This window comes from Eublepharis macularius, chromosome 6, assembly GCF_028583425.1.
Source record: "Eublepharis macularius isolate TG4126 chromosome 6, MPM_Emac_v1.0, whole genome shotgun sequence".
Classification (NCBI taxonomy): Eukaryota; Metazoa; Chordata; class Lepidosauria; order Squamata; family Eublepharidae; genus Eublepharis; species Eublepharis macularius.
In genome coordinates this window covers 59,023,510-59,048,122 of record NC_072795.1, presented here as the reverse complement: position 1 = coordinate 59,048,122, position 24,613 = coordinate 59,023,510, and the positions used below count along the sequence as shown (strand labels likewise).

General features: G+C 41.2%; 1 protein-coding gene across 1 annotated transcript in view; it reads right to left on the bottom strand.

Annotated features, from left to right (window-relative positions):
* Positions 1–6,352: 6,352 nt before the first annotated feature.
* EHHADH (enoyl-CoA hydratase and 3-hydroxyacyl CoA dehydrogenase) overlaps positions 6,353–24,613 on the bottom strand; it is a 31,475-nt gene continuing 13,214 nt past the window's right edge. Inside the window, exons 4-7 of the mRNA XM_054982350.1 lie at positions 23,373–23,484; positions 22,178–22,282; positions 16,826–17,167; positions 6,353–8,319 (exon numbers count right to left, since the gene is read on the bottom strand). Of these exons, the coding sequence (XP_054838325.1) occupies positions 7,049–8,319; positions 16,826–17,167; positions 22,178–22,282; positions 23,373–23,484 (1,830 nt within the window). The 3' untranslated portion in view covers positions 6,353–7,048. The remainder of the gene's footprint in view (positions 8,320–16,825; positions 17,168–22,177; positions 22,283–23,372; positions 23,485–24,613) is intronic.

The following is a 24,613-nucleotide window of genomic DNA, read 5'->3' as shown; positions in this document are numbered from 1 at the left end:
TATTTGATTTATATACCGCCCTTCAGGACAACTTAATGCCCACTCAGAGCGGTTTACAAAGTATGCTACTATTATCCCTACAACAAAACACCCTGTGAAGTGGGTGGGGCTGAGAGAGCTCCAGAGAGCTTTGACTAGCCCAAGGTCACCTAGCTGGCTTCAAGTGGAGGAGTAGGGAATCAAACCCAGCTCTCCACTACACCAAACTGTAAAGGGAACATTGACACTTTTAACCTATGCTAAACTTTTCAAATGGAATAATTTTGACTACCAATTTAACAGGAATGTTGTATGTAGAAGATCTTGCCTGTGGATAAAGAATTAGACAGGTGACCTATGGATCATCTACCTCAATTGTTCTATCATTCTGAGTGAATCTAATGCCAATTACTGAGTGCCAAGTATTATTCTTTCTCTCACTGCAGTTTTTCATTGTTGCATGTCCTTGAACTTTTATTAAGCTTATATTAAGGCATTCAGCACTTTGTTCTGCATCTGGGCTTTCAGGACTGCTTGCTGATGCTTCTGAATTTATGGTTACACCTTCAACTGGCCTTTCTCTTGACCCTCTCAAGCTGCTGCTGGTGACAACGCAAACTTTTGCATTTCCATTGCTATCTATAATATCTTCATTGATTTCACAATGCTTCCTGAGTCTGGATGCCACAGTAGTGAAAGACTGTGACAGCAACTGTAAGGTTACTTTCATGGGAGTAATATTTATTGAATAACATGGGACTTAATTCCAAGTAGACTTGCTTAGGATTGCTCCCTCAATAGTTTTTTCTTTGGAGGCATTGATCTGTTAAGAAAATTGGTGTGGGGGAGAGGGGAGAAAATCAATGTTTTCACTAAATGATTTTTAATAAAAAGTATGAGATCCAAAGATGGCACAAATGGCATACGTGGTTAAATCTGTATCACTGTTTGCCACTTGCTTTGTGCCTGAAAACTGCAAATGTTGACTCTGCATTCTAAAAGCTAACTTTTCATAGAATTGCTGCACAGTGAATCTCAGAGAGAATTCTAACATTCACAAACAAAGCTATGCTAGCTAAAGTTTATGCTGTAGCCTAACTTTAGGTAGCCTGTGGAACTAAAAAGAACCATGAGTTCAAAGTGATTAGAGACTATTTGGCATGCTCTAGTAATATACTATTTTTCTTCCTGTGCTCATTTAACACTGAAAAGAAAAAAATTACTTTCTGTAGAGGAAAAGTTTTTGCCAATCTTGATTACATTTGAATTGAATAAAATGGCTTGGTGATTTCTAGTCATTACTATCTTTATTGATTTTTTTGTTTTAAAATATATGGGCTTGGATCCAGAACAGTGTTTCTGTAGGCACAAGGATTTCTGCCGAGCACAATTTTCCCGTCTCCCACTTCATCTCTCCCACAACAGCTCGAAAGACTCCCCCAAATCTTATTCCTGAGAGCCCCTTGTTCCCCAGAAACAGGAATTCAGGAGGTGTTTCTGGGTGCCACAGAAGGGAGGAGGTGAGAAGCTCTCATTCTGCAGACAAAAGTCCATGTGTCTGCAGAAATACTGTTCTGGGTTCAAACCATCATCTATCTCACAACTCTCCTCAAGTTGTTCTGTGTTGCATTAAACGTAGCTGGTTTCAATAGTATATGACGGTGTTTGGGGCAGCAAGCAGAAGGACCCAGGGCAAACAAACAAATGGTTAAACAAAAATAAGTTTTATTCAGGAAGATATAACAAAAAATGTAAAAAGTAGCATAATAGCATAACTACTAGATGTTAAAATCTATGTCAATGCAGTGCTCCAGAGTTATACATAACCTATTAAATTTACCTATATCATATATGCAACTCCTATCCTATGCATAGATTCCTATGCATACTTCCTTGGGAATAAGCCCAATTTAATTTATATATGTGGTTTTTTTTTTTAATTTTGAAAGCTATGCCAGAAGCCTTGTGACAAGCGTTTGTGGTTTTCAGTATATTGATAAATAAATCCAAGGACTATAGGATTGGACTGTATTAAAACAACGTTCTGTTTCATCTGTGCAGAAACTATCAACAGCATGGAACCTATGAAGCAAATATCTTTAAAATCTTATACAACTTCTCTATTATCAAGAGAAAAGAAACTCTGCAGGGGTACAGAATAGTTTAAATGAGCTAGAGCCCATATTAGAGCCTATTGCATGGTGATTCCAGCAAAGAAATATTTTCCCTTACCCATTGCTACCCAGTGGTGTCGTTTGTGGTACTATGGATTGTTTTATGTCTTGGTGTCCAGGAGGAAATGGCAAATTCCTCAGCAACTTGATGTGATCACTTTGCAAAGTTCTTTTTGGATAAAATTGTTTGTATTCACTCCAACTTGGAGCCAGACTACATGAGACGCCCAACATATCAGTTTCTTAGCGTAGACATTCTGTTGCTCTGTATTAACACTGTCTGCTTGATATGATTGCGAGTGTGCTAATTATTGCCTTCAATAAACTTACTGTTGATTGCACTCTATACAAGATTCTTAATACTTCTTCCAAGCTTGCACAGTGAAATTCATCACTTTGTCAGCAATCCTTTTATAGCTATTTGTGTGTTTTTGCCCCTATGAGGTGCGTTTTTTCAATCTGGGAGTAAAACCTAAGCCAGCAGCTCTTTTCACCGAGAAGTGAGAGGTGTCAAAAGAGGGATTTCTGCTTATGTTCAAAATACTTTAAGTGTGTCTTCATCCATATGAACCTGTCAGAGACTTCCGGTCAGCTGGTGGTGAGGGAATACTTTATTGAAGAAGCTTGAATTATTAAGATACCTGTTAAAGAAGTCATCTCTTTATCTTGAGAGAAACCCCACATCAGCAGAAAAATATTATCCACCTTATGCCCCAAGGAAACAACTCCCTTTCCAATAGGGAGACAGGACTGAGTATGTGTGTGGTCTTTGAACTCTGGCAGTATGAAGAGAGCACAGATACAAGTCCTTCCTATGCTGGGAGGCAGATGGGCTGAAAGGAAAATTGCCTTCACCCTAATGGGGAGGGAGGAAATTTGGGGCAAGAAGATGTATGCCTGGCAATGTGTACTGCCTAACCCCAATTTTCACCTTCTTTAAATTGTTAAAAGATCTTTTCTATTCACATTTAGATACTTGAGCTATATAATGGTTTAGTGCGCTGCCTTAGGCTGTAAATATATCTGGCTGCTTGTTCTGGTACTCTTTTTATGTTTTCCCTTTTGTTTATGTTTCCCTTTTCCTCTCATGTGTGGAGTAGGGCGAGTGGGTTGTATGAGCCATCTCTGTTTGCGTTTCTAAGAGGAATAAAATCTTAACAAGAATAATTACAATTTGAAGATACAGTTCCAGCTGATTCTTATTTCCATTACATCTCTCTCCTAGAAAGAGAATTCAAATGCCAAGTTACACACATCATAAATGTTGCTTACAAAATAAATAAAATTGCATTTGAATATAGTAAAGGCATTTTAAAAAGTTTTCTCCCTCTCTAGTGATACTTTTGAGAAAGGCTTCTATTACAGCATAGTCTCGTGCTTTCTGAAATAATGACAATCACAAGGATAGTAGAATATGGCCCCCCTGACCTAGATAGCCCAGGCAAGCCCAATCTTGTCAGATTTTGGAAGCTAAGCAGGGTCGCCTTGGTTAGTAATTGGATGGTCAAAGACCAGGGTTGCAGAGGCAGACAATGGCAAATCACCTCTGTTGGTCTTTTGCCTTGAAAATGCAACCAGGAGTCACCATAAGTCAGCTATACTTGACAGTACTCTCCATCACCAGAATATGGCTAGTTGGAAGATAAATTCTGGAACAGAAGAATAAGGCAGCACTATTGATGAAGAGTAAGGTCTGGTTCATACATTTCAGGACACAAGGCAGCAGATCACTGAACGGACCACATGACTTCAGACTGCAGGAGGTGGAGTCAAGCTATGAATGTTCTATGGCATTAAAAAATCTTGCAAATGGAAAATTAGCACAGTAAAGAGAAACGTTCAAAACCTACTCATCACTTGTGCTGGCTTTCTGTTTGCAGAGAGCTTTTAAACATAGGGAAACATTCCCCAAAATGTGATCCTCTCCCTGCTGACTGAAGTGGTGCAATCCACTTTCCCACTGCATTTCTACCTAATTCTCCTGCATTCATGAACCAGGATTTAAACTTACTGGTAGAAATCACCCAGACATTGGTGGTGGTGGAAAGTGCCTCCAAGTTGCAGCCAGCTTCTGGTGACCCCTGCTGGGGTTTTCAAGGCAAGAGACTTAAGAGAGGTGGTTTGCCATTGCTTGCCTCTGTATAGTGACAATGGTCTTCCTTAGTGGTCTCCCATCCAATTACTAACCAAGGCCAACCATGTTTAGCTTCCAAGATCAGGCATGAGCTGACCATAAACTCACCTTTCATTTAAATAATAAATAATATTGATAAAGGAAACAGCAAACGCATGCCTATGTGATGATAAAGTTGCCCAGAGGTTATATTATATCTGCAGTCTTTATGGAGGAAGAAGGGTACTTTAAAAATATGCTTTAAAATACTTTAAAAATATACTTTAAAAATATGCTAGGAAAGTTAGGTTTCAAGCTCCAATCATGTGTTGCAGATTCTTTAAGAGCAGAGTGCTAAGGAAAAAATCCTGTTTTTAGAGAGCTGATTATCCAGTGCCAATCTCAGCATTATATGTAGACAGCTCATTGGACATCCTTCCCTGGGAGTAGCTAGTAAGAAGCATATGGGTGTGATAGGATTCAATCTGTGAGCTCAGGTTTTTGCTAGATCAAGCTAATCGGAACTCACAGCATGAACAGAAAAGCTGTCAGTCATTTCCAAGCATGCAGCATTCTAAGAGAGTTGCTCTCAAGGACAGATTTCATTGGAGGGAGGGGAATAGATATAATTAATCAGTTAGAGCTAGTCAAAGATGTCAAACTACAAGGAATTCATTTTATGTTACATCATTAAATATTTTGCAAAACAGGTATGATTTTAACCTTCCTTGTCAAGGCCAAAGAAAATAACATGCGGTTTGCAATATGGGCAGAGTTAGATGTGCAATACAATCCTGCTGTGTGCAGAGGATAGAGATTCATCGAAATTGCCTTTCCTCTTGCTCCTTCACAAGCACTGCTGTGGGGTTGCTAGCTTAATTTCAGTTCAAAGTCAAATAAAAACAGTGGATAAACACTGTATTACATAAATTTATTAAAAATTCTTCTGACAGATCTTAAATGGCCTTGTCCAGTTCTCTTAGGTACTATGAGGATATAAATGGCTCTAAGTGCCATTATGAATGTAAGGCAGAGGTTCCCTCTGGAGGCTTGGTACTGCTGGGGACAGCAAGAAAACTCAAGGCTTTTCTCTCTGCCAGCATGCCGATTCTTTCCTTGCTCCCCATTCATCTTTGGAAAGATACCCATGGGCTAGACCACTAATGGAAGAAGAGTACACTGACTTAACTCTATCTAAAAATTCCTTAATAGTTTGCATAAATATTGGGCATTTGCGCAGAGAGAAACTAGGAGCTTCAGGGCCAAGAGGAAAAGTTTCCACCACGTGGAGAAATATGTTAGCAAACAAATTATAGTGTTAAAAAAATGAGATATGCCTGAATTTACTTGTGGAACCCAAATGGCTTGCTATTGCTGCTCACCTCTCGAATAATGTCATATTACATAACAGAACAACATCTTTTTTGTCTCTACTGGTATATGACCATCGCATTGGTTTTGGTTATTCAAATGTTTATTTTCATATCAAAATATAATTTGCAGTGATTCTGCTAATAAATAAGCATTACTTTTAAATAGTATGATTAACACAGGGAGATGGTTTAGAAGCATTTCCTAATACAAAATGCTACAACTCATATTTGGCCCAACTATGAGGTAAGGTATCTATGTGGTGGCTTCCACGTGCTTCCCTCATTCATTGTGATTCTCTCCACTTGCATCAGCATCTCTTTGCACTTCTGAGACTGGCTACAGAAGTCTATAGAACTAGAGTTCAAGAAAGACTGGCTGTCTGTAGGCACTGCCATCTTGTACATAAGAACTCTTAGTACCCCTCACCCAGAAAATTGGAATCATAGGCTCTTTCACAGCTAGGCAGGCTCCAGAAACTCACTCACTGACTCCTAATTCTCCTCCTAGTTTAAAAAAGCTTGTGCTGGAATGCTCTTAAGATTTTAAGGTACCACTGGAGTTGTTTATTTTGCTGTAATGGAGTTATACAGCTGCTCCTATTGAATTCCTCACTTGAATTCCTTATCATGTATTGACAAACTATAGGGATTTTTCATATTAATTTTGAAGGTATATGTATGCAAGACAAAGATAGGACATTACAACAAAGATGTGGATACTTAAAATAGCTTTATTTCTATTTTTTGGGTTGGATCTCAGTGGTTTTTATTTTGGGGGTTTTTTTTGGACTTCAGAAACAATTACTGAAAAAATCGGGTAATCTGATGACATTTCTGTTATCTAAGGATCTCTAAGTTACCTCATCAAAGGTCAGACAGTTTAAAATAATTCTTCTATTTTTGAAGGCTGTGTTTGTTAACAGTACCATTAGTGTCTGCAGAATCCCCAAGATGCTTGCTGTTCAGCATGTCTAAATAATACTCTTCTCAAAGACGCGGATCCTGTACTTTTCACCTTAACTGCATAAGAAGCAGGAAGAAGACACAATCTGATGAGTTTGGACATAAATGTTTTAGAAAGAGGGCACATGAGGTTTAGAAAGAAGAAGGTATGAACACTTATGTTTTCTAATTCTACTTTTTTTCTTTCCACTTTATCAGCAACTCTTAGATCTTTGGCTAAGGACCACGGATCTAGGGTCTAGGTACCTACAGAAGATAGGAAAATGGGCTGTCAAGCAAGATCCTTCATGCAGCGTTTCAATAAATGGTATAGTGAAAGGCACATTTGGTACTTTGCATTGAAATCAGAAGAAAGAGTGGCATTGTTCTACAATGTGCTACAGTGCAGTGTAGATTGAACCATAGCTTTAAGAATATCTAATCTAAACCCATGAATTGCAGTCTGATTACAGTTTACTGTTCTGAGATCCCAAAAGTGATGACCACTCACTCACAGGAGGACTACCCAAGGCTACAAGCTTCTTCAGAAGAGGACTGGGCTGTAGTGTGGGTATGTCAGGATTAGCCTTTGCATATTTCTGCAGTTTTGCAAGAACTGTAGATAAACCAACCTCAGAGGCATAAAACATAAGGCCACCCCTATGTCGAGGCCACCCATAGCCATTGATATAGATGACATCAATGGCTTCTGGGCATGATGCTATTCTATCAGACAATATCTGGAAACCCTCATTGATAAGGGAATACAGACAACGCTCCAAGATCTCATCCTGTGTTATAGTGCGTGTTGTAATATTATGGGTGCTCCTATAGTCAGAAAGAAAATGATGAAGCCATGGATCTGACTCTGGGACTCTTCCACCGGGCTTACCATATTGGTACCATCCCTTGCCAGTTTTCTGTCCGTATCTTCCTTTCTCACATAACAAATCAGGGAGTGGGCTGTATCGTCTGCCATTTCGCTGGCGAGGAGGTGTGCCAAGAGGCAGGCTGTCTCCAGTCAGGCCTTGCCCTTTCCTAGATCTCCAACCCACATCAAGCCCAGCAAGATCTGATACCTGGAAGGGCCCCATTTTGAAACCAAATTCCTTTAGAACTTTGTCTACTTCTTCAGGTGTACTGCCCTCTTCTATGAGGAAATACGTTTGCTCACTATAAGGAATCAGCAATCGATTCCCAACAAACCCAAAACAATTCCCTACTACAACCCCAATTTTTCCCATAGCTTTGCCTAGACTCATCACAGTAGCAATGGCAGTGGGGGACGTATGCTGACCATAGATGACCTCTAGCAATTTCATCATATGAGCTGGTGAGAAAAAATGTGTGCCAATGACCTGGTGTGGACGGTTAGTGACAGAAGCAATCTCATCAATATCTAAACAAGAGGTATTTGTACACAGAAAGGCTTCGGGTTTGCAGATTGTAGACAACTTGCGGAAGATCTCCTTCTTCAGCAGCATGTCTTCAAACACAGCCTCAATAACCAGATCTACATCTTGCAGGGCACTAAAATCCAGTGTAAAGTGAAGCAGTCCTGGCTTATGTACATCCAATGTTTGGCCATTCTGTTGCATTCTTAAAGCTTCACGGTCTAAGAGGGCCATCACTGTTGTTCTTCCTAGCTCTAAGTGCTTCTTATCCTGCTCCAAAGCCACAACTGGAATCTTCGCCTTCACCAGAGAGGCCACAATGCCTCGGCCCATTGTTCCCAAGCCTTTTGGTTTAAAGAGAAAGAGGCAAAAGTAAAGAAATAATTAGAAACATTTTGCTAATAACTGACAAGGAGAAGCTCTCTTGCTAGCCTTTTAGCTTTCAACATGGATGTTTGTGCTAATGAAAAAAGAACTTTCTTGGGGAAAGTGTGGTCAGACACTCAAAAAAAATCACATTTGGATTAATAAATGTTGAAGGGGTCAAGCAAAGCATCTACTACTACAAGGATTAATATGGAAAGCATTCATGCATTATTCATATATAAGGCTGGATCTCTGGAAGTTATTTTCCATATTGCAATGCAATACAAAACAAGAAGGCCTTTGGTCAGGCATTCCTTCATACAACCCGTCCAAACTGGATTAAGTGTTACTTGTTTCAGAAAACAGAGTTTCAGAGTCTCTTTTCAGGAGTTAACATAGAAGCTTTGGTAACAAAATGACTGAGAGCATATAGAAAATGTCTTTATCACTAAAGGTGCATTCTTATGCACATTTAAATTCTGTATTCAATAGGACTCACTTTATGCAGCAAGAAAGAAGTCTGGGATTCTTTAGGCAAGGAAGTTTATTTTGGGAAGAGAGAAGCTCCAGAATTTTGCCTTAAGTATGTGTTAAGTTCAACAAGTATTATCGAAGCAATTTCCTTCCATAACCTTTCTTCAACATCTCAGAGCCGTGAGAAAGCTGAAGGAAAAAATTCTCTTCACACCAAGAAGGTTCTGCAGCCGTAAGACTTTATTGTGAGACGAACATACCTGTGTGACTCCTCTCGAGGCTTTCCCCGCTTGCCAACAGAAAATAGCTGCCTCCGTCTGGCTTTGAAGGTAGGAAGATGAAATTTCCTGAGTGATATCGGCATTTTAGGTGGGGGGGGGGCGGAATCCTGGATTCAATCTATTGTACAGGCCTGAATCTGAACTGGGGGTGAGAGGATGGAGACCATACACGAGTTCATTGGGATTTTGGTAGCCATAACATTTTCTTCATCTGAAAGAGTCCCTGATTGTAGATTCCAAGTTAAAATTCAGTTATTTTTCCAGGCTTTGTGCTAGTGTGTTTTATCTTGCCCTGATTGCCACTAGTATATTTCTCTTTTTCAGCTCTGAATTTATTGCTTTAAAAAAATTACTGGTATCTTTGACCGTTCAGTTCTTCTTCTTTTTTAAAAAAAGATATAAATAAGATTGTGCTATATTCTCTGCTGCTGCACTGCCTAAACAGATTTTTTTTCCAATAAAAAAGAAAGAGTCCAGTATAAAATGTGACACAAGGATTTGATGTGAACCACCATGGGCATTCTTACCAGAGGCAGCAATATACAATCATTTCAAAATAAGTAAGACAGAGTTGCTCAAATGACAGTCATGTTTTTTGTTAATATTGCTGCTACTACTACTACTACTACTTATTTAGTGCACTAAAATGTTATTTTAACTTGTGGTAAACCTTTCAACATCCTTGTAAGGCAGGCTAGTATTTTTTCCATTTTTATTGGGGGTGGGGTGACTGAAGTTATCTTGTCACAGTCCGCTTGGTGAGTTCATGGCAGAGTCAAGATTCCAACTGGAGATGTACTATTTCGTTACTGAGTCTCACTGACAGTACATTATAGGGTTGCCTCTTCTAGAGACCAAATTTCTTTTATATTGCTTGGGCAAAAGACTGGAATGAGCAAACATTTCCTATATCTTCTTATGATAAACAGGATTTAGGGCTACTGGATTCTAGTTGTCTGTCACTGCCCAAAGTTTGCTGAAGGGATCAAAATTGTATAAGAACAGGCGTCGTTTCATAGAAAAAGAGCTGGAGGAACTCATTAGCATAACTCATTAGCATAACTCATTAGCATATGCCATGCCCCTTGACATCGCCAGAAGTGTGTCATTACCGTAACTGATTTGCGTATGACACACACCCTGACATCATCTATCCTGGCTGTTTTGGACCCAATCCTGGCCATTCAGGGCTGAAATTGGGCCCAAAATGGCAAAAAAGGGCTGGAAATGGCAAAAAAGGGGCCCAAAATGGTCAGGATTGGGCTGCTGCTGAGTGGTAGAGTGATCCACCACCCATCAGAGGCCCGATCCGGGCCGTTTTGGCCCCAATCCAGGCTGAAACAGGCCCAAAATGGCCGAGAGTCAGGCCACCTGACATGTGACCTCTTTGGGGAACTGCCAGAACTGCGTTCCTGTGCGTTCCCCCTCGAAATGAGCCCTGCATAAGAAACACATCAGCTTCGTAGTAATTCCATTTTTTTAAAAAGAGCACAGATTATCAATTCACAAATGTGAATTGTTCAGTCAGATTAAGAAATGCAAACCAAAGGATTAAAAAATTAATCTAAAAGCAGGTTTATGAAGAAGAGCGGAAATTATGTCATCAGTAAAACAAAATCAATTCCTAATGTCACAGGTCAAATAAGGTACTAACAAGTTTCCACAAGCTGTCTATATATGTGATTTGACTTTGTCCATAAGGCCAAGTACCTGCTCCACAAAAACTGCATTGTGAAGCACAGCAACTATGTGAAAATGCCAACGTACACAGTTAGCTGAGTCCAAATTAAAATGGGAGTTATCACTAAACCTCATTTCTAGTATCCAGTTCCTCCGTCCAGAATACAAAAGATGTTGAATGAGTACTCAGGATGACTTTATACAACCAGAGACTTAAAAAAGAAAAACAGTTGATCATTTGTATGGAAACCTTCAGAAGGATTCTCCTTCAGAATCCTCTTATGTTCCTTCATAGTTCTTTCTGTTTGAGGATAGAAGCAATCAACCACAGGATACGTACAGACTCTATATAACTTGAATGGGGAACTCACTTTGGACCTGCCTTCACCCTTTCTGGACAGACAAACTTTCAAGCTCAGAACATCTGATTCTTCTTATTTCCAGTAAAAAAAAGCTTGCACAGTGCTGATTGGCCGGCCTTTGAGATAATCACAAAGACACTTTCCCCCTTACCCTGCCTTAGAGCACTGTTTCAAGTTTATACTTGAAACTTCTACAAAGCAGCTGGGGGTGGGGGGGTAGGGAGGGTAGGAATCCATGTTGGAGCCAGAGCCAGATATTTGTACCAATACAAAAGTTGATGCAGCAGAAAAACCTGCAGCTACTCCTGTAGGGAGCTAAAGATAATTGTTGGAGAAACTGTTTTGTAATTCCCTTTTCTCAACACATATCTCTTTATTCGCTACTATAACCTGTTGCTAGGTGCTGCTGTAATACTGTTTGTAATATCTGTGTACAAGGAAAACTATTCTGGAGCCAGGAATACTATAGTGACACCTTGTGACAGAGTACAAGCATTACAGATAAAGAGAAAGGAGGAAAATACACTTGTTTTCGTATCTAGACAAAGTATATTTAAAGGCTGAATTCACAGATCTTAGCTCCTAAACTCAGGTAACACACCATAGAGTCTGCTAGATGCTTGTTTTGGATCTTGAATGCAATCTATAGTACATCTAAATTTGAAAGGAAACAATTAGAAGTATAAAGACATATCTGTCCAGTATTTACTCTATTATGAGATATCTGAGGTGGCACAGTAGGGAAATATAAGGATGCTGTATGTGCTCAGAAAATTCATAGCCTGCTTATGAGAAAAACATTCTCAATTCACACACAGTATGGAAGTTCAAGTCACAGGTCCCAACCCCACCTTCTTTGAAGAAATTCTAAGGCTTTACACCAGTAAGCCCAGGTTCAAATTAAGTACCACATGTTGTGAGAATGCCAGTGAGTTTGTTTACAAACGTACTACTTCTACATTTGTTGTTAGTCAGTACACTTAAGATTGCACTGAGATATTGCTGTCATTCATGAAACTGTTCTTTTGCATTTCTGTATACAAGAAATAAAAGATGGACCAAATAAATCTGTTAGGTAGCTGAGCACCAGAAATACTCAAGCTGCAATCAATCATACAAGATCCATTCTAGGAATGCCTTAAAGGCATTTCCGATTCAATTAGCTTGAAGGAACTAAAGAAGTTCGTAGCAGTACACAGCAACCCATGTTCAATTGTAGAAGATTTCTTATACAACATTCAGTGGGCTTAAAATATACTAAAATATATTCTTGATTATATATGTACAATTAAAATGCTGTTTGTTTGAAGGTTCTTTGTAATTTCTGAAGAATATGCAAATAAAGTTCCAGCACGTGGAACAGATGTTGATAGATGCTAGTGCTTCTACAACTTGATACCTGTAGAATTAGTATTAGTTTGGAGTAAGGTCCTCCTCTGGGTAAACTAGTCCTGCTCAATTCCATTCCAATGATAATTCAGAGTTAATATTTCTAGCTTGACCTGTATTTCCATTACAGACAATGTTTTTACGTATGTATCACTCAACTTGTAGCATACCTGTCACTCATTCCTTCCCACAAAGCTCAAAAATAGGCCTTTCACTCCAAAGCCCATGTGGTTATGCAGATCAGGCAGATACACATTCAGTCTGCATGCTCAGAAACAAGATACATCCCGCATGTGCTAAGCCTCAGGCTCTATGCTGCTTTATATGACTGTCATCTCTCCAATGAATGAGTTCATTGCAACCTCAGGGTTCAAGCTTCTTGGCAGATTTAACTCGCTACCCGAAGATTTATGTGCTAAAGGGGTGTGAATCATGCAGAGAACTATAATTAAGATTGGAAAGAGGAAGGGGTCATTTGGAGACATATTCCTCAAGGCTGTCTTGTGCAAAGATGAGTTCGTAGAGGGCTCAAATTGCACAGGGTGCAGCAAACCACATCCTGTATCTAATAAGTAGTGGGGGGAATAGAGGGACTAGATAGCTGGCACTCTTTTAAAATCAAAGGGGACATTGCTGAAGGCTGGACTGCTTAAGAGAATTGTCTCCTACTGAGTACATTGATCAATATGCAGAATAACAAGGGGCTGTTGAGAAATATGTGCAGTGCATCAAAGAGTTTTATTTCCACTGCCTCTATACAAAATTAATGAAGGCATTATCTTCCAGAAAAGGGGGTGGGGGAAGAGTAGAAAATGTGAAAACGGGAAGAGTGGATTACCATTAGATGAAAGCTTTTTAAAAGGCAACTATAAAAGAAAACATTTTGGTATTATTACATCCCAGAATGAGTAGGTATGTTTGTAAATTAAAAGAGGATACATTTTTGATTCTGACAGCCTCTAGCTGAGCTTCTCCTTAGGGTGGCCAGAGGCAAAGGACAACAAGCCCTGTTCCTGTACCTTTAATGTTTGTGTAGAAAAGGGAACATCTGCCTAATGTATTGTACCAGATAAAATCCCCCCTTCTGTATATATTGCTGCTTTCAAAAATCATTACATTATGAAAGTAAGAATTAAATTCAGAAGAGTAAAAGCTTTTCCTTTGCTCAGCCCAGGGCTTTTTTTCAGCAGGAACACGGGGAAACGGAGTTCCGGAAACTCTTGAAAATGGTCACATGGCTGGTGGCCCCGCCCCCTGATCTCCAGACAGAGGGGAGTTTAGATTGCCCTACGCGCCACTGAGCGGGGGCGGGGCCACCAGCCATGTGACCATTTTCTCCAAGGGCAACCCACTGAGTTCTGCCACCTCTTTTCCCAGAAAAAAAGCCCTGGCTCAGCCAATACATAACCTTGTTCTACCAGTTTTGTGGGTTTATCACAGACATGGCAGGGAGTCAGTTCAGACATCACACCAAAGCACAGCTCATACTAAGCATGGTTAACAGGCAACTTGGGAATCAACTCGCCAGAGTTAGGGTCATCCCTTCATTTCTACCACGAAGACAAGAGTCAACAACAGAAGATGGAAAATGAAAGTGGGCTAGCAGGAGTCTGCAACCTATGGCTTTAGAGCCAAATATGGCTCAGTATGGACCCAAATATAATTTTTTTAAAAAGAAAATCAAATTTTCATTAAGGTATATTGGAGGGTTGGGTAGGATGCTAGAATAACCAGTATGTGTAGGGAATGGCAGGCAACGATTTTTATGGGACTAAAGGACTTTTTAGAGATGCTTTACAGAAATGGGGAATGATAGCGGTGAACAGCTGCCAGTAATCCAAGTTCAAACCATGTACAGATTTATGCCAGTGCACTGAAACAACTTCACAGGGTGCTCGTGTTTATTTATTTCTCACTGAAAGCCCTTGTGGGTGCCACTTCCTAATAAAACACTGGCAAAAACCACTGTCTGGGCTGTAGAAACTTTGTGGGTTGTTAATTAACATGTTAATTTTCAGTAACAAGTTGGAGTTCATTTCCCCCTCCCCCACTGTTTCCTCTTTCCATTCCCTGAAATCCCCCATTTCCTCTACATGCTTTCTTCTCTCCTTCCCACCCACCAGCCAACCTACCTTCATCTGCACCATCACTGCTCCATGGTCTTCAGCGTTCCCTCCTTACCTCCCTCAATAGCCTTTCTGTGTGAAAAGTCTGGCCAAGCTGCATGGTGCTGGCTGAGCCTGGGAATCTGTAAGGACTCGCAAGTGGCATTTCACTTTCCTCCATATCTCTTTCCCACAATATTTCCCCTTTTCCACTTTTTGACAACCTTCATACTCACCTTTCCCTGCTTCCCTTTTTCCTTCCTACCTACTAATCAGCCTACCTTTTATCTGCCCCCTCCCAATTTTCAGCTATATTTTTAAACTTCATTTATATCCCACTTTTCTCCATAATGTGGACCCAAAGGAACTTACATAATTTTCCTCTTCTACAATTTATCCTCACAACAACCCTGTGAGGTAAATCAGGCTGAGAATGTGTGACTGGCCTGAAGTCAACCAGTGTGTTCCCACAGCAGAGTGGGGATTCAAACCTTGGTCTCCCAGATCCTAGTCAGAAACTCTAACCACTACAATGACTTTCATAGGGGTAGCAAGCAGCCAGGCCCAAGTGAATCACACAAGTTGCATAGAAGCGAGTTGCCCTGTGATTGCTAGCCCCAATGAGCCCTCCCTCAAAGGTCAAAGTCCTCCCCATCCCCCTGCTTTTTTCTGGCAGAAACAAAGTCTTGAATACTGTTGTGGTTGCCTAGCAACAGCCACCAATGGCATCTGTTGATAAAACTACCATTTAGGGTTTTTTAAAAAATGTTTTTTCTCAAGTTTTCCGATTTTTCTGCAACCCTGGGGATTATCTCAGGTTTTTAGAAAGAGATGTCTTGTCTGTTCATTGCTCCAGTCTCCAAATTAAAGTATTGACTGATTTTGACATATTGAAAATTAGAGTGAGGTTAAGCTGGTATCTGGAGGTTGGCAGGCTCGCCAGGACCCAGGCCAGCCTCCAAACAGCTGGGATCATGGCAGCTGAGGCGACTATATCTGGCTCTAACAACCCGGAAGCAGGGGGAAGCACTGCTGTCAAGGCAGCTGCCGCAAGCTCTGATGCTTGAGGGGTGGGCAGACATGTATTCACCACGGCCACTGCCTCAGACTTGGGCTGCCCAGGCACTCCAGGTGCAGTCAGCTGCATCACTGCCAAAGCCACCACTGCTTCTGTGAGGCTGGTCCATCTCTAAAAGGCAAGACTTGCACTGGCTTCAGCATGGCCAAGCTGACAGGAATGAGCCCATCCAAGCGGGCATATGCCTTGACTCAGGAACTGCAGCAAGGCCGGGGGGGGGGGGAGAGTCAGCAGGACAAGGGTGAGTTCAGGCCCAGCTGGGCTATGGACCCCCCAATAGGTAGAAGGGACACCCTAGCTTCAGGAGAATGCTGAGACTGGCTGATGGGCAGGAGTAGCCGTCCCTGGGGGAGGATTTAAGGAGGGCCCCAGAAGCAGGCTGAAGAGGAAGTGGCTGGCTCAGGCTATTCAGAAGGCTTGGTCCAATAGATAGGAGGGGGAAAGAGGTGATGCAAACTCCCCGCCTTATTCTGAGACCTTGCAGGCCCACTGGGACATCAAGCTGACCCAGTCACAGGTCAGGATTCCACACTGTCCCTGCAGGAGCCCCACAGCTGTAGATTTTCAGTTATGCAAATAGGGTTTCATATACTGGCTGTTTGTTGATCTCTTACTCTGAATTTTGACATCATTTGGCTCTTTAATTATAAAAAGTTTCTGATCCTGACTTTAAACCATGCTTTTCTTATGGAACATTTAAAAGCTCAAGGCAGATTTGGCATAATGACTGAGTTGAGCCAATGGGTCTTGGTACCCGGTTGTTGAGAAAGACTGATTTTTTTGTATTCAATAGTTGTGCAGCCACTGAGAAAGGAAGCCAAGGCTGAATGGATAAGAGGATTATTTCCCAATAGGATAGCAGGATAATGCTATCTTTGAGGCTGGGAAACATCCCTGAGGGATGAGATTAACAAGAGTGACTCCAGAAGAACTCAAAGTTGGCTTCCCTTCATCCAAACCTGCTTAAGACTGAACAGGGAGAGATACGAACTTTACAGCAGCTAAGTGGTCCCTGAGTAGGAAGCCAATCTTGCATATCTACAGAGAGTGAGATGGCTTTCTTGGTCTTATTTTTGCAGCCCCCTAAACAGCTTAAAACAACTCACGAGACTCACCTATCACAGCAGCCCTCCGGATTGGTTGAGGGGCAGCAGTTTTCCAGGATGCTCCACTGGGCAATGTCCACTTCTCCACGGCTCTCTGTGCAAAGAAGGCATATTGCAGTGCCTTAGCCTGGCCTGAAGTCAACAGGAAAAGAAAGAGTTCTCTCTCTTTGCGAATTCCTTCCTCAAAGGGCAAATGCAAGGAGGCTTCTACAGCTCGGAAGCACATTTCTGGTGCAATACACCCTTGGGCCTGCTTCTTCACTTTCACAAGTGCCTCTTCAATGATGCTTTCCAAGTTGGGTAGCCTGGGAATTTCTTTAGAGCAGAGTCTGCGAGGTCCCACTGGCTGATCTATTACAGTAAGAGAAATCCAATTAGTCTCATGACAAACTGAAAGTCAGTTTTATTGTCCCGTTTTGCAAGAGAAATCCAGGGCTATAAGACTTGCTTCTTAATCCTGTTCATGCTTTCTTAGAATTAAAATTCTCAGAATCCAATGGCAGGTACTCCCAGGTCCCAGAAAGAACTGCCTCCATCTTGCGTCTTTTCTGGGTTCAGCCTTTAGAATGGGATGCCCTGCAGCATCTTTCATGCTTTTCGTTTTTGCAGACTTGAAAGCATTGAGGATAGGAAGGAACCCTGACTCTGAGAATTCCATCCGCTTGCAAAATGAAAGAACAGGCTTTATGTAAAATATTGTAACAGCATATAACACAACAAGATAAGACAATATTCCACACTGCAGTAATAACAAACTATACCGCTGTAACCCTTTGAAAAACTCAGTAAGATAGGCCTGTATTTTTATCTCCATATTGCAGTGAGGCTGGTGGCCTGAGGCTGAAAAAAACTAGTTTGTAAGTTTGTAGTAGAGACAAGATCAAAACCAGGGACGCCCCCGCCCCCAGATCATTATAGTTCATTAGCTATTAGCCACTGTGCTAGAACAGGATATTAGGGTGCAAAGCTTGAACAATATGCATCAGAAGACCCATTTAATAACCTCTAAACCTGTTCCATAGGGTTCATGGTGAAGGCACGATGATCTATGGAGCAAGAATGTCTCTAGATGCAGGAAAAGATGCATAAAGTTAGAACATGTGTTTGATCCAGAAAAGCCAGATATATACTCTGCTGTCTTTGAGGAAAATACTTTGAAGCGGAGATACCACAGTTGCTATGGTACTGACTTCAGCTCCTTGCAACATGGCAGTTGTACAATAAATTACATGTTCAGGACATGAGGGTCTACCCTATGCCTTTCATTATATGGATACCATAACTCATGCTGTGTCTTCTGTAGGCCCCATCTTCCATGCAAATAGGCAAAGGATTATCTCCACACTGAGGACTTTGGAAGTCAAATGTGTTGACTGAGTACATTTGATCTCTAAATGAAGTTCTGTAAAATCAGCCGTAGAGCCACTGTTGTGTGGTGGTTTAGAGTCTTGGATTAGGATGTGGGAGACCCAATGTTGAATCCCTTACTCTGCCCTGGGGCTCACTGAGTGACTTCGGGCCGGTCACACCCAAACACAGCCTAACCTACCGCACAGAGTTGTGAGGATAAAATGGAGACAAGGAGAACAATGTAAGCCACTCCAGGTCCCCGTTGAGTAGAAAGTTGTATATAAATAAATATAAAAGTAAGTAAAAAATAAAAGTAAGTAAATATAAAAATCATAAACATTCTGGTCCTTCTGTAGGAGACCTGGATGCCTCTTCTGCTCTCTCTCTACTCGTCCCTCCTCTTCTAGTCCCCTTCCAGTCTCCTTCCTCTCTCTCTCACCTTCTGCTCCCAAACACTCCACACCTCTTTCCCTGTTGAGTCTGCCTTTATAGGGTCTCCCACAGGTGTCCTCACCCCTTCCCACAGCCTCGACCCTATTGGGTGGCATCCTTCCCTCCCTGTGGGGATTGCTAGTGCTGTTGGCTTGCCTCAGCGTCTTTGGGGCATTCAGTCTGTCCCAGCTCCACCCCTCTTCTTTGTACCCCACACTGGTTAATTGTATGGCCAGGCACTGAAACACTTCTGGCTTTGTTTTGTTGTAGAGATAATGCAGAGAATGACTGATACCCAAATAGCTATTTGTTAAATTCATGTCTTATTTTTCTTGCAGAAGATCATGTTTTATCTGAGAGTTGGTGTGTACCTTAGGTTGAGACAGAGAGCTGAACTACACAAGATGAATTACACATGTGATTGCACTTACATGTGTCTCCTCCATTACTTTCCTGTTCACTTGCACACTTCAGCCACATGGCAGTCGATCCCATGTAAGGACTGGCACGGGTTTCCTCCCTGTTCCTCACAAGATGAGCAAATTTATTAAAATTCAGCCATTGTTACCAATGAGGCTTTCCAGGGGCCTGGGGGGGGGTGCATTTTTGGCCCCCCAAAGTCCAATCTTTATAAAACTTGGGAGGTCATTACAGGACAGTTAGGAGTAGGTCCCCAGCAAATGTAGTCTTTGGTCCAAAAACGCCCCCCCAGACTCCCAGAAAGTCCCAAATCTCATTTCCCATTGGAAACAATGGTCGAATTTTACCAAATTTGCTCTGTACTGCCAAGGAAAATTTGAGCATGCACAAAAAGAAGGTGCATCGTGGGATACAATCCCTCATCTCCCTCCATGCTGCTCTGCACCAGCGACTTACTGATTTTGACCATGGACACTTGCAAATGCAGCTACATGAAGTTACAGGACGAATGCAGGGACTGGAGTTACAGGACACGTGCTCAGCTTGGGGAAAAGTCAACATGGGCATGTTAGAGCACATGTGCTTCTAAACACTCTCACAAACTTGCGTAAGTCATCTCATGTGGTTTGGCCCAGAGTGATACCTAGTGAATTTCGGGGTGTTCAATGCCAGTCTAAGCCTGGGCCTCTCATCTCCAATCCCAGCATCCTAATCACTAAATCACCATGCAGAATATCCTCAGGGAAGAACTGTTAAAGAAACATCACATTGAAAAGAATCTTATAGCTATTGATACAAAGATAGACAATGACTTTGTGGTATAATAGGACAGCACTCCATGAAAACAACGGCCAGTATTAGCTTCTCTGGGCTGGAGCTGAATATAACATTATTTTTCAGGGTTTGGTGCCATCAGGTGGACAAGCGGCACAGCATGGTGGTATCTGCAAAAACATTTGATGTAAAAATATTACACATTCAGTTTCTTTCTCAAAATGGACATCACTGAGTTTAATAGGAAAGCACAGAGCTTGCGGGATCTGTTAAATCGAGAGGAAAATTCATGGCTCAGTTTTCAGTGACAGCCTAAAGCGAGCCTTTGTGAAGTGTGGACCTTTGAGCCTAGGAGATGTAGGACCCCAATGATAGTTTCCGAAGGAGCAATAGTGGGTTCATTGAAGAATGCGTGCTTTTATATATAATTTTTTTGTGTAGGAGAATTTAGTTCAACCATTTTCTTCCAGGTGCTTATAGAAATCCTTTAATTACTATAGACATTGTGTTTTGTAATTACTTGCTTCTTTAAAATGATAGTGTAACCAGATCATTTAGTTCAGTGTGAGAATCAATATTTTTTTTTGTCAATTGTGTTTGTTCTTCTTGGGTGTCAAGTTTCAGTAACTCTGAATATATCAATTTTCATGACATAATTGAACTAAATAAAACAGTGCTCAGTGATTCAGTCAGATCTCAGGTTATCCAATAGGATCTGGTTAGCTTTTTTTACTTCCAAGTCACTGCACAATATATGTCTAACTGTCAGCAGATAAGTGAACAAACAAATGTCTGGAACCTGCTTTTCACTGCAAATGGAGGAGGAGGAGGACAGTTGATTTATGCTAAACACTAAGAAGAAATTCATAACTACAAGACCAGCTCAGCAGTATAACAGGTGTTCTGCGATGCAATCTCTTCTCTCAAGGGTTTCAAGGGAAAGCTAAGCAAGACTTGCACAATGTGTGGTGTATCAAGCCAAACTTCAACCACAAGTCATGTACACTCCCATATTTCTGCAGTACTAAGAAGATAATAAAAAGAGGAGGATTATGAAGCTCTTAATGGGCCACAATGTCATAGTGGTGGGCCGCATTTGTCTTAGTGGGACTAGAGTGGTGTGGGCTTTATATACAGAAGACAGCCTGATTCAGGGCAAGTGACTGAAGCTAGATGACCCAGGGCTTTACCTCACACTCAGCTTATCCCTGATTTTCTTAGCAGTCAGTCCCCAAGCATTGGAATCACTTGGATATGGCTCTTCTGCATGTCTGCCCTCCCTTTGCAATTTTACAATTGTGGAGTTGGTTTATTTTGTTATGAACGTGCCTTAAATAATCAGGATTTCCAAGTGAACGCATTGTTGTCATCAGTGGCATCATTGGTGACGTTACAGCTCCTTCCCTTTTCATTTTTTCTGCATGCTTATATTGATATAAGGGCTGATTTAAAAAAAAATAAAAAATGACCGTATGGTAAACCTAAAAAGGGAGCAGCTCTGCCACCATTCCTAAGACCTCCCCCCGCCCAGTCCAAACCAGAGTGCCACACTTGGGCTGACCCAGAGCCAGGAGACAGAGGCCGGCACTGGGGTGTGTATGCAAACTGACTGCTGCTGGGACGGAGCCTGGGAAAGCAGGCAACGTGCTTTTCAATCTGCAGTGCTTCTTTTCGCACCAGATGTGGCCACACCCCTGGCACTTTGGCTGTTGATGAGGATTCTGTGAAAATGGGTCCAGGTCCAGTGATCAGCTACTCAATAGCCATACTTCAGCTTGGTCTTCATTATGTCATATAAACCTACAGAGCTACCTGTTCTTTGGGACCAAGGAGACAAGGCAGGCTCTCCACCCAAGTTGTTGCTTGGGGCAGCATAATAAGGAGGGTACTGACACGCTTCTGGTGGCGGTAGTGAAAGAAACAATGGTCATACTCTCTGCCTGCTGTTGTCTCCTGGAATCATGTTACTGCTGGCTGGATCCAAGCCAAGCCCCAAAGTATATATATTTTGCAACTCGGTAATATAGTCTTTAATCTTTTAACAATTCTGTACATCGTCCTTGTAAACAATAAAATTTGATTGCACTTTTTAATAAAAACAGATTATTCTAACTTTATATCTTAAGTATTTATTGCTGTTCTTTTTCTTCTCTGGCAGACTCTCATCTTTTGGGTACAGTCAGGTGAACTGCAGAGAGCTAAGTTCCCCTTCTCCTACCTTTTGTTATAACTCTGTTAGCTACAGTTTTTAGAAAATGAGAGGAAGGATGAGAGAAATTGTATATTTCATTCAGGCCACATATTTTTCTCCTCATAATTGCAGCACAGCTTCAGTTCCTGCCTTTTGCTCCTCACTGCTGCCCCAAGACAGTCAAGGATTCTTACCAGACACTTTTTCTGCTAAACTTATTGCCACTTCAACTGTATTTTCTTCTGCGATTTCATCGATGATTCCCAGTTTCAGTGCTTCAGCAGCCTGTATGTGCTTTCCTATTATAAAGTAGTAAGATATTTTGAGATCATTATTTGCTTATATCCCACCCATATAATCAACTTGTTCATGGAATTTATTGCTCACTAGTAGAAAAAAACTGATTTCTGCATTGTTTAACATGTCACTTAATGCTTATGCTTTGTTTCATCTCTGTTTCAGATTTCTGCAATCCAAACCCTATTGCACTGTTTATTGGACATCCCATTCTGTGGATTGTGTTGGTTTAAACTGGGTAATCCACTTTGAGTCCTGGGAGAAAGCCAGTCTATAGATGACATAAACAAGAAAACAAACCATTGCCCAACCACATGCTGGAGCACTAAGCTGAAGATAAGGCAGAGACAGGCAAAATATAAATACAAGTGCAGTTGGACTAATAAGACAGAATACTGTGAGGCCTCAGAGCAGTGATTCCAGCAGGTAGTCCCAGGTGCCTTACGTTCTGCATCACCAACTGCAGCTTCCTGGAGGACAGCACTACTGGCCGGTCCTACTTCTTGTTGTCTTCTATCAACACCACTTTTGATGGTCTGAGTGTAGTATTGCAGATGCCAACTTTGCTGGGATGACACACAGGGCCATTAGAGTTCTACCAGCTTGGTATAAAACTATCAACTATGGCCTAGTTCCTCAGTCTGAGCACGTCTTCAAGTCATGCTGGTCTTGAACTCCTTCTAGCCTACTCGCTGGCCTCCAGATAAACTACTGTAAAATAGTTTTAGCATCAACAAAGGATGTTAACTGGATTGCAACCAAAAGTGAACTATACTGAAACTGTTCAATCCTATTCCACTTATACAGAAAAGGAGCTGCCTTATATTCAGATAGACCAAAGGTCCATTTGCCTTGTCTAATACTAGCTTAACAGGTCTTTCCTGCTCTGCTACCCAAGATTTTAAGTAGAAATGGCAGGAACTGAAGCTTGGACCTTATATATGCAAATCACTGAACTATATTTCCTGTCTAATATATCACTGCCAGTTATGTTCAGTACATTTTAATGACTATGTACACACCAAGAGGACTTGGTAGCATTTGTATGTGTAACATTTTGTGCGTGTGTCATCACATCTAAAGGAGGTTTACCTGTTGTGATGATATCAAGTGCAGTTGGCACTCCAGTCAGTCTGGGAAGTCGTTGAGTCCCACCAGCACCAGGAAGTAAGCCCACTGTCACCTCAGGCAAACCTACCCATGCCTGCAGCAAAAAATGTACAAGATATAGGATCAAAGACTTTCGGTCAAGTAACAGAGCATTCTTATCCTGTCACTTCAATTCTGCTAGAAACCTGGTGTGGGTCCATCTTGCTCAATTTAGCTTGGCAAAAAACGGATTCAGAGGACTGAACTTCTTTTTTACTTTTCTTTCATATTTACCTCATACCTTACTTCCATGACACTTAAGACAGCAGGCAGGGGGTTCCCCAGCTGGGCAAGGATCAGAGCCAGTTCTGCTTAGCTACTTCAGGTAGTTGTTTTATATGCCTTCAAATATTTCTTGAATGATTTTTCTCTTCTTGCTACTAAATTCCTTAATTTAAAAACCCATTTGCCTTTGCATAATCATGTGCCCCAAATATGTTTTATTCCGAATGCAATACTCCTACATGCCTCAGTCCCTGAGCAAAGAGTACAACATCCCATCCTTACTTAATGGATTCTGCTGAGGAGGACAGGCTTGCTAAAAAGTTATGTCTGCTGGATTACAGAGATAGCTATACTGCTATTTAAGATTTTTGTTCAAATTGAGTTGAGTGAACAGGAAGACTACAAGTAGTAAAGAAACTGTAAATGAGTAGATGTGTAAAGAGTTCGGAAATTTGGGGATGGGGAACTGTATTGCTACTCTTTGGACTGAGTTTAAAAAAACAGTAATGAATAATTACTCCATTGAGTTTGTTTTTCCAGTATCTCAGGGCATAACAAACAACCTGTCCCATTAAAAAAAAACAGTTTGCAAAGTGACACAGGAATATGTATGTGTGTTGTAGGGGGGGGGGTACTTATTTCAGTCAACACAGGATTTCTCAGACAGTAATAAGTAGGTACCTATGATTGTTGAGTAATAATAAGCATCATTTTGAAAAAACACAACGGTCTTGGATGCATCAAAGTGTATATTTTTCAGATGAAAAACTGAGTTAATCCAGTTTTGGGGAAAATCTGTTATAACTTATCACCTACAACAGATGTACAGCTTCAAGGGACTGTTAATTTATTGTGTGAAAGTTGACTGTGTAGAAATCTCCAAGTCACAGAGACATGCATGAACTAAACACAATCATATAATGTTGGCATCTTTATATAATAGTTTAAAGTGGACTAAA